General features: G+C 38.4%; 1 protein-coding gene across 1 annotated transcript; it reads left to right on the top strand.

Annotated features, from left to right (window-relative positions):
* The first annotated feature begins 5,438 nt into the window (after positions 1 to 5,438).
* Positions 5,439 to 8,938, top strand: dad1.S (defender against cell death 1 S homeolog). Its single transcript, NM_001087758.2, is given in 3 exon segments — positions 5,439 to 5,690; positions 6,590 to 6,744; positions 8,747 to 8,938. Coding segments are annotated over 2 exon segments (342 nt in total). The 5' UTR covers positions 5,439 to 5,479; the 3' UTR covers positions 6,721 to 6,744; positions 8,747 to 8,938.
* The last annotated feature ends 2,580 nt before the right edge of the window (positions 8,939 to 11,518 follow it).

The following is an 11,518-nucleotide window of genomic DNA, read 5'->3' on the forward strand; positions in this document are numbered from 1 at the left end:
AGTTAGAAAATAAAAGCAAAGTCCTGTATTGAGCAAATGTTTTATTCCACTTTTTACAGAGCATGATAAATAGATTCTATATAACCAATTTTAAATGACCCTTCCCCTATGTTACTGCTAGTGATGTGTGGGTCAAGAAAAACTCGACCCATACCAGACCCTGACCCAAGGCCGCCAAAATAAAAAAAGTTTGATTCTAACAAAATCGCCTTAGCCTTAAGTGTTTTGTACCCAAAGTAGGGTTGCCACCTTCCCCCTTTTGCAGGACCGGACAGAGGGGCAGACGACATCAAGGGTGGGATTGGTGACATTGGGATGGAGTTATGACGTGGCGATTGTCCAATTGTCATCTCAATCTAATGCATACCTCCCAACTGTCCCGTTTTTCGCGAATCAATCCAGATTTTGACTGCTCAACCTGCAGTCCCAGTTAGTTACTGAAATCTCCCGACTTTCTCTTTGATCTCCTGCACTGTACAGCCAGAAAAAGATAAAAAATCTCTGATTTAATCGGCATTTGGCAGAGAGCCCAGAATAGCTACTTGGTACTTTTGTAACAATTTAAGATACAGGTCTCTTGGGGAAACGGTGATATGCAGCTTAAAGGGCAATTCACCTTCATTACCAAAACTGTAATAATACATAAAAACTACAGAAATGTGTTATAACTTACATAAACTGCCACGTTTTGTAAAATGGACATTGTATTTAGGGGGTGTGGACACAAAAGCAGGCATGTCCAAAAACATCTTTTTGTCCCTCTTTCTACTTCCAAAATGTTGGGAGGTATGATCAAATTGTGTCCTGTCAGGTTTTCCTAATTTGGAAAACCAGGCCGGCAGGTTGACCTGGACAGCCCTCCCAAAAACCAGGCTGTCTGGTTCAAAACCAGGCAGGTAGCAACCCTAGCCCAAAAAAAGGATTTACCCTTTAAATACCAAAATCCAGTTGATCACAGTTAGCTTATGATTAAGTCCCTCTTGGGCATGGAATGTTAAGGCTAAAAATGAATTTATTTTACAATATTTTGGTGGTCTTTGTGGATTCCTTCAGTGCCCATTTTTGCTGTGTGGTGAATAGGACTAATACAGCAATATTATCCTATAATACACAAAAGCCATAAATATCCTGTAAATTATATCCTTATAAACGGTGAGTTCTGATGTCATCAGTTATAAACAGTGAGTTCTGATGTCATTTCTGTCACGACTCACTGAAACTTGTGTATCATAATGAATAAAGTACCCCCAGTTGAAAAATATGAAGATATTAGAAGTTACCTCGGAGTTCCATGACCTGTATAAAAACACTTGGCCTTCGGCCTCGTGTTTTTATATGGTCCTTAAACTCCTCGGTAACTTATAATATCCTTATATTTTACAAGAGGGGGTACTTTATTCACTATATATCTATGCTATTTTCATGAACTCTGCAGGTCTTATTCAAAATAAAATTGTCCCTTAGATACATACATATATATATATATATATATATATATATATATATATATATATATATATATATATATATATATATATATATATATATAATTTGCACCAATCAAACTTGCTAGTTTTAATGAAAGTCAATAATAGTAAGGAAAAGCCTAACATCCAATCACATTTATACCATTGTAGATCAAATAAGTCTACGCATATTAGCGGTTGTATAACTCTCCTTAAAACTATTTAACACAGAATTATTTTTATTAAGAAAATAAACAATATTAAAAAAATACTGCAAAATTGCAAAATGTTTGTCTCATGGAAATAAGTGATGTTCAATACATAATTAAAAATTATTTAGCTGGGCAATTTTTTTACCAGTTCTGTAATAATGAACTTTTTTTATGCAGGAATTGGAGTAAGATTTTGATTGACAAGTCGTGTGCTCCCTTAGCCTAGATAATGCATTAAACACACTAATTCAAATCACAAAGCTAAATGTAGAGGGAGGGGTTATTGAATATTAACTTGATTATTTTAGAAACAGTACAGAATTTTGAATTAATTGCATTTAGAATCTTCTGTGAAATGAAGGTTATATAAAATTTTAATTGTAAAGGAGGAATTCACTTTTATTGTAAAGTTTATTATAATATCTTAAGTTAAAGTTTATGTTATAGAATATCTCATTTGTAGTAACGCTGCAGTTGTCTTTTATTTTTTTGAACTTTTTTGAACTCTATTGCCTTTTTGCAGCTTTCAAATGGGGGTCACTTTGTATTACTTATCCTTCTATTCAACACCTTTTCTATTTATATTAATACATTTATTTAATTTATATTTAGCTTCACCAAAAATTCTATTATGGCAAAAATTTGGAAAAATTCATTAGTCTATGGGCGTCAATTTTTCTTTTGTTGCGAGTCTATGGGCGAAACTCTGTGAAACATTTCATCATCAATACTGCTGAACAAAAAAATGAAAACCACAAAAAATAAAGAACAATTACAAATTGTCTCAGAATGTCAATGTCTAAATCAAACAAAAAGTTAAAGCTGAACAATTCTTTGTGAAGTGCTCTTTGAGAGTTAAGACCTCACATTTTTGTTTTTAAGGCATGTGTGCAGCATGCCTTGCATTGTGAACAGCTGTTTGAAAGGCTTTGTCCTTGAAGGGCACCAGTTGGCAAAAAACATTTTCCCCAACCAAAGATGCGGGCTCTGTGGCCCGCATTCCAGTTGGGGATAACAGGATTTTTTTTTTAAATTTCCCCCCGCCAGCACTAGGCCACCCTCCCCAGGAACTATGCACGATATGTCCACTTGCACCCAGAGCTCCCTCCCAATGTGAGTGTCCTAGTGCAGGCTGGGGGCAATTAAAAAAAAAAAAAGACTACTGTTACCCAAACTGGAGTGTAGGCAAATGTTAGGCACCCTCAAGTGCATATATTTACTTACCTGAAACCCCAGGCCGGTGCTCAGTCAGAGGCGATCCTGGCCATTTGCTCCTATCAGCAGAAAATCAGCAGAATCATTAGGATGATCAAGTGAGGTGCTACTCTTACTATCCCAAAAACAAGAATTAGCAAAGAACATTGAGCATATAAAACTGTAGTGGCAGCTATTAATGCTTTATATGTGCAGCAAGCACAGCAGTTTTACAATTTGATTTCTTCTTGTCTATGGCACCTTTTGACGATGGCTTTGCCTGATTATCAGGTGGATTAAGGTAGGGTTGCCACCTTTGCTGATGGCTAAACCTGAACACCGGGGGCGAGGCAGATAACATTGGGGGTGGGGCAGTGATGTAGGAACAGGCATGATGACATCAGAGGTGGGCACAATGATGTTGGTGGAGTTATGACAGCAGGGCAGGGCTATTGCATCACTTAGATGCAACTGGCTGAATTTCTATCCAGTATTCTAAATGTTTTTGGGGAATATTTTTTAAACTCCGAATGCAATAATGATTTTTTTTTTTTATAAAATCAGGCTTTTAAAAAAAAAAATCGCACATTTTTTTGGAATTTATTAAAACCCGAGCAGATAAATAAGCGTAGAAAAACAGATCAGATTTGATCTGGGTTTGTAGCAGAAAATATTGCAATAAATTCGGACTTTGATGGATAACCCCTCTAAAGTGTTGATGCCCAGTTCAAAACCACGCAGGTGGCAAACCCTATCTCTAGCTATATTCTGCTTGATGATTAAACCCAATCCTTATTATACAGAAATCAGTTATCCAGAAAACTCTGAAATACAGCAATAGGGATGGGCGAATTTGACCCTCTTCGTTTCGGCAAAAATTCGCTGCCTGCGAAATGTCCCTGATGTCCATTGATTAAAGTCACACGCTTGGCAAAATTTTTTTGATGCACGTTTTTTTTTTGAAGCTCATCGCCATACAAGTCTATGGCCGTCTTTTCCCTATACAGAAATGCTAATTTAGAAAAAAAAAACTTATTTTTGATTGATTTGCTTTTTTTTTTGTATCTGTAATAAGAAATTAACTGCACTTGATAGTAACTAAGCCATGTTGAGGTGAGTACCTTAGTATTTCAATGTTTTTCATGCATCGGCCAGATTATTGTTCAGGTTTTATAAGGCTGAAAACCGAACAGAAAGTTTAGACCAGAACAGGCCTTATCAGGGTCGGACTGGCGCAGTTGGGGCCCCCTGTGTCCTGAACCTGGGTGGGCCCCGCACGCATGTGCAAAAAGCCGGTGCGCCGTGCGCATGAGTGAGTGGCAGATGCACCGCACGCATGCACAAACTACAGGTCCACAGTGCGCATGCGCGAACGAAAGGCCAACTGCGCACCTGCGCTTATGGAAAGCACACTGCGCCACACAATTTTTTTTGTTTGGGGGCCAATCTAGAACCGGGTCTGGGCTGGGCCGGGGCCCATCGGGTTTTTTTTTACCCATAGGGTGTGTTTTAATAGCGGGGCTAACATCATTTTAGAGGCAAATTACAGGATTTTATAATGATTTTTTTTTAACTCTACAGGGAACTAGGCTGTGGTAAACAAAATATTGTGCCTACTATCAGTTGCCTATTTGGAACATACACCAACTAACTTCACCTCAGGAAGGAAGATGATGATAGTACATAGTTACATAGATCCGTTCTGGTCATTTTTAGTCCTTACTCGGGTTTGTAATGGAATTGAAAGTTAGGATTGTGAAATAAAACGCAGGGCTGGATCATTATTTTCCTGATATGGCGGACTAGCTAACACTAAGGGGCAGATGTATGAAGGGTCGAATATCGAGGGTTAATTAACCCTCGATATTCGACTAGGAACTAAAATCGTTCGACTTCGAATATCGAAGTCGAACGATTTAGCACAAATCGAACGATCGAAGGATTATTCGTTCGATCGAACGATTAAATCCTTCGAATCGAACGATTCGAAGGATTTTAATAAAACGATCGAAGGAATATCCTTCGATCAAAAAATCTCAGGCAAGCCTATGGGGACCTTCCCCATAGGCTAACATTGACTTCGGTAGCTTTTAGCTGCCGAAGTAGGGGGTCGAAGTTTTTCTTAAAGAGACAGTACTTCAACTATCGAATGGTCGAATAGTCGAACGATTTTTACTTCGAATCCTTCGATAGTCGTAGTCGAAGGTCGAAGTAGCCCATTCGATGGTCGAAGTAGCCCAAAAAACACTTCGAAATTCAAAGTTTTTTTACTTCGAATCCTTCACTCGAGCTTGATGAATCGGCCCCTAAGGACTAGAGTCATTTTATTCAACACAATACTATTATACACGTTCCATCTGAAGAGACCTTAGCCATATACTAGCTCTTATACATTACACTAAACGGAAAATGCAGATTCACATTTAATGTTCTCCTGGGCCCTAGTTTTACACTGTAGCTACTCCATGCTTGACAACTACAAACGCGTTACTTGGGTTCTTCCGCTTAGCAACTGAGAACTCAATTTCTGAGCCGCCACGTCTTTATGCTCCTGCTCTTCCGCCACGTCATTTCCTGGCCCTCGGCAAAGCCCCGGCGCTTTCAGACATGTCAGTTTCCGTGTTTTCGGTAGTTTCTCGGTTCTTAGATGAATATGTCAGCTCCACTCCACAGCGGCTCAAGCTGCTGGACGCTTACTTGCTCTACATCCTGCTGACCGGCGCTTTGCAGTTCTTGTACTGCCTGCTGGTTGGGACCTTCCCTTTCAACTCCTTCTTGTCCGGCTTCATATCCTCCGTGGGCTCATTCATCCTTGCCGGTGAGACTATACACCACGCAGTCACATGCAATTGGGCTCTTTTACCCTTTACTCCTGGCCATTCGTCTGCGTAAATAACTTGGTTATTGCGATGCGTGAGCTTGCAGGGAAATCCAAGGACACTGTATTGCCAGAACTGTCTGATGGTCCCTTTAAATCCAGACACAATATCAACAAGGCTTAGATCTGATCTGTGAATGTTTATATACAGAGACATCAACCAGCTCCATGTCATGGTGCAGCTAATGACCCAGTCCTGTTGTTTAAAGCTGGAATTTCTCTTCATTCTAAAGTCACACTAATCTGAATTAGGGTCTGTAAATGGCAGGGGTGGATGGTTATCTGCATGGGGTTGGTTAATGTCTCAATTATAAACAACCTGGTACAAATATTTTAGGTGTCCCAAGTCTGTACCACTTTCCATAGTATTACTATTTGTTACCAAAATAATTGGTGATCCAGAGAAACATTGCTTTCTTAAGGTAACTTCAGAAGGGGAAAATCCTTTCTGACTCTAAATGGGTCATTTTTTTGTAATGAGTATACTCATAGCTTTCTGTTTTTGCACTTGCTGCAAATGTACCCTACCCGTTTTTGTTGTATTGTTAATATAACTGCAACTACAGGAGAATTGCTTAACAACATTTTCAGTTCAATAAACCCATAGGTGCAATTAATTAATACAATTAAATATGTCTGAATCAGATTTTCTTGTTGTAGGCTAAACAAGCCATGACTAGCCTGGCAGTTTATTAATGGGCTTATAAGAAAAACAACTACTATAAGGGCTTTGAGCTGAACAACCCAGAGCTTAACTGTTAAACTGTACATCAATCACCAATTTCACCTATTCGTTCATATTCCTGATGCTAATTTTCTTTCCACTTTGATGTTTGCAGTGTGTTTAAGGATCCAGATAAATCCACAGAACAAAAGCGACTTCCAGGGGATATCACCAGAGAGAGCTTTTGCAGACTTTCTCTTTGCCAACACTATTTTACACTTGGTTGTCGTTAATTTTATTGGTTGATTTCTTTCCCAATAAAAGCGAAAGGTAAGTGTATTTTTACAGGTTAATGTGTGGATGTTCTTTCTTTAACATAAAAATATATATATTTTTTCTGAAAAAAAGATTTTTCTATCACATGCTTAAATGAAATAAACCTCACCTGAAGGGCACTTATCATACGGAAACCAGGCACTAGCTAATACACACTTCGATTGGAGTAAACAATACTATTTGGGCAAAAACTGCTCCTATGGAGCATGGTGCCATCCACATTGGACGTGTGCTTAGGGTGCGGACGGCTATTTTGGGACTCTAAAGAGGTGAATAATGAGGATAGTACCAGCTTATTATCTGTACAGGTGTGGCATCACAGATATGCTCATTATGAGCGAGAGAGACTCACTTATTATGAGTGTGCAATGCATGTAACCAAACATGGCTGTCCGCACAAGCTATTGCACACCCTAGGGGCATTTTTGGGTGAAAAATAGGATTGTTCCTAGTCCTACCCAACCAGAGTACAGGCTCTATTAGACCGCACCTCCTGTGAAGTAAGCAATTGTCCTATAATAGGTGACCCATAAACTGTTGTACTATTCTCCCTCCAATTGTATGCGTGCATTCTAATGCATTCTGTGTATGCAGTGGCAGGCAAATTCCAGTCCAGTCAGTGTGCACACATAAGGCCATTAATGGGGCTGAATTCATTTTTTCTGCCAGTGGAAAAAATATGATGTTAGAGGCACAGAAGTGTGCAATTGTGATACAGGGGCACCCAGGATATGGCAGCATCAACTTGGCAACAACCACTATCTACACGCCAACAGATTCAAAATATCTGCTATTGCTATTTTTGAAGTACCCAGTCAAAGCTATTGATAGTAATAATATAACCTTTAGTACTGACATACAGATGTTAATTGGCATCATATTTATTCAAGTATGATGCCAATTAACGTCAGTATGTAGTACTGTAGGTTATATTGCTATCATCAATGCTTATTAAGTAATTTTACTGGCTAAATGGAGCTAAAACACACAATTGAGATGATAACTGATACTTATGATACTAGCGGGTCAGATAGAAGTAATTCCAATTCACAAGAAGACCAGCACATTTTGTTGATCAAGTTCTCACCATGCCTAACTTAAAGTGATTCCGACTGACCTTGATGGTGAAATATGTTTATCAAAAAGGTAGCCATTCATAGTATGGGGATTAGCCTGGTATGACCTGAGTCAGTGACCCATATATAGGGCCCAGTGATGGGCTTGTCCAATTAGTATCTGACTCCAGGGCCAACTGTTGAGCCTGATTTGGCCCAGGGCATGGCTGGTCAAATTGGGTCCAGATCTGTTGCAAACAGCAGATCTGGCAGCGTCTGGCTTAAACTGCAAGCCTAGGTGTATTTTTATGTAACCATTTATTGCAGCTGAGAAACCAATAATACCTAAATTGCTTTTCATATCAATCTTGGGTGCTTTCTTAATCTTTAGGCCAGTTCCTTTTTATGTAATGTTGCTGAAAGTAATGGTGGCTTTAAAAGCTGTAATCATGATCCAGAATCTAAAAAAACAAATCCTTGAAATCATTCAGCTATTATCAGCCTGGTGAAGTAACACTAAAAGGGGAAAAACAGCTGTTGTTTCTTTATTCATAATTCTTGGCATAGCCTGTTTCCTGTAGGGTTTAGCTAAGAAAACATATGTGTGGTCTAATAAATACCAGTTACAAAACTTACATGATTGCCCTTTATATTTCAGATTTCTACTGTAGCATGCTTATGCAATTCCTAGAAGATTCTCATGTAGCAACATAATTTGTCATTGAGGTGGCAATGCTTCCTTCACATTTGTCGAGTGATTGCATGTAATGCCCTTAGTTTGAAGGACCCTTGTATACATTGTTTAAATTTGGTATGTGAATATAAATAGAAATTAAATTAAAAATCTGCTGTATTTGTAGATGGATTTTCTTGATGGATTTTTTAGTGAATATTTAACTAGTATTCCTATCTTGTAACTTGCATTTTTCCTCTTTGTCTAGTTTCCAGTCGTTCCATTCTGTTGAGATAAAGAAGACTCTTTCCATGTTACTGGACACACACAGATTTATTCCTACCCCTTTGTTTCTATGATGTCTCACAAAGGGTTGGTCAGGCCAAACAGTAGAACCTGAGCCACTGCAACCAGTCTGTGTTTTGTCAGGAAAAACTGGCAATAAAGTGTACATTTCCGAACTATTATGGTCTACATGTTATTTTTGTAATTTCCATTAAAATATAATGCAAAGAATTTGGAATTTGTTTCATAAAGGAAATCTAAACAGTAAACATGAATTAATGTAAACTTAGTGAGTTTCTCAGCACTTCTGCAATTTACATACATTTTCTATTCTACATGATTGCAGTTAAGACTTCTAATACCAGGCTTTTGGCGCAAGAATCCGCTACCCTGATTGAACGCATGAAGTACATAGAAAATGCATAGACCGGGTCGCTGACACTCCAGTTCCTTTAAAAGAGAGCTACAAGTTTGTCTGCCTAGCAGTACAATGCAGTCTAAAACTGCTAATATCTTATAAATCATTACAAATAGAAAATAAATGTATATTGCAATAAAAGAAGTACACTTTTCAATGAAACCTCTGTAAAACTAAGTGGCTATGGTATTCATTAGAGTATAGGTAGCAAATAAACATAATTACTGTAGCACTCAATTCATTAAGTTGCTTGTGTAAGCACTCATTTATTAAGTGAGCACCAGACCATTGACACAGTAGCAGGCAAAGAAAAATAGAACAGGGTCGGTCCATTGTCATATTGTTTAATGACCATTCTGATCTCCTGACCTATAGCCATTTGTACAAGAATCAGATTATTTATTTTTCAAGCACTCCAACTCTGTCTAAAAAACATAAGCCTTATCCTTGATTTAGGAATTTTCAGGTAAAATTTGTTCCCTATCAAAGATACCTAGTGAATTACCAGATTTATAATGAATCAGATGAAAGTCAGTATAGGACTGGCCAGAACACAGATTCATTTAACATTGGTTGGCTCAAATATTGTACAGTATCGCCATTTTTTTGTTAATATATTAATATGGCAATAGTCCAGTTGTATTGCCTTTATGAATTATGTGGACACCACCCTTATTACAACTTTGCTTAAAGGGGAACTCAACATAAACATAACTTTTTACTTATAGAAAAGTAAACATAATTTCAAGCAACTTTGCAATATGTATTAATTAATTTTATTTAAACCAATAAAAATCATGAAAAGTTTGCATATTTTTTAATTGATGTATCAATTAAAAAATATGCAAACTTTTCATGATTTTTAATGGTTTGGAACAGTTCATTAGGCCTAGCCCCCTGCTCAACTGCTGGTCTGTCTGACTACTTTGCTGAGCTGGCTGACTACTGTTACTTTGTATCAACAGCCAGCTGTCCTCAGCCTGCATCCTCCAAATCCCACAATTCCCTGCACATGTGATTTCAATAAGGAAACAGAACATCACAGTGCAATGCATTGTGGGTTATGTAGTTCCTGCATGCTGTCTGTAAGCTGTGGAGTAGTTGTTAAAATTTGTAACATCAGTGTTTAATCCCACCTTCCCTGCCAGGATCTCAAATGATGCAGAAAGAGAAGAACTGTTAAACAGCTGGATTTCAGCACAGAAAATGGCATTTATTCTTACTTTTTGAAGAAACAGGTAACTGTGATGGGTAGATTAGGGGTTTCTGTGTTGTGTGGGCTTCTTTATCAAATTTTGGTTTGGAAGCTGGAGTTCCCCTTAAAAAATGATTCATGGTGAGCACAATTTTCCCTTTTGCCATTAGCTTAGATATGAAAAGTGGGCAGATGTTTCTTGCAGGTTATCCATGTTGTTACATAGGTAAATCGTGTTGAAAAAAGACAAAGTCCATCAAGTTCAACCCCTCCATGGCGCAGTATGTTTTTTACCTAGAAATTAGTGATGTGCGGGTCCAGTTTTACCTGACCCTAACCCGCCCTCCGTGAACCCCAGCCTGCCCGTGACTTCCGGATTTCTTTTATAGACCCGCACCGCCCGCCCCGCTGATAATGTCATAAAAAGGGGGCGGGACGATCAGGCGCGCGTCTATAAAAAAGGAAGCCAGCAGTGCAAGACCTGCCGCCAGGTTGGCCCCGAACACGCCCGACCCGCGGGTATTGGCCAGTCCGCACATCACTACTAGGAACAATAGGGTACACAAGAAAAATATGCTTGACACCAATGTTATTGATAGGGAAGAAATATAAAAATATAGTAATCCTGGTATTGAAACACTAAATGTGGGAGGTTTCCCCAAAATGGGACATAACTAGTTAACGAGGGGATCTAAGACCATTTAAGTGTGAATTGTTAGTTTGCATTGGGGCATCTGGCAAAGCTAGAGCAAAGTACAGCATAACAGCAAAAATAAAAAAAGGCTGTGAGAATATGGTAGCAGCCCAATTCTCTGTCCACGAAAAACATCTTAAAGGAAGCAAAATCGCCCCATGGTACTCTAAATTCTGCATTCAATTACTGATTCAGTAATTATAGGAAATCAATATTTTCAGATTAGATATGGATGTTTCCAACTATTTTAATATCTCTCCCAGAAATCCCATATCTTTTTAAAATAGGGATGCAACGAATCCACTATTTTGTATTTGGCCGAACCCCCGAAGGCTTCTTGAAAGATTCGGCCGAATACCAATCCGAATCCTAATTAGCATATGCAAATTAAGGGTGGGAAGGTGGAAACATTTTTTACTTCCTTGTTTTGTGACAAAAAGTTATGAGA

This window comes from Xenopus laevis, chromosome 1S, assembly GCF_017654675.1.
Source record: "Xenopus laevis strain J_2021 chromosome 1S, Xenopus_laevis_v10.1, whole genome shotgun sequence".
Classification (NCBI taxonomy): domain Eukaryota; kingdom Metazoa; phylum Chordata; class Amphibia; order Anura; family Pipidae; genus Xenopus; species Xenopus laevis.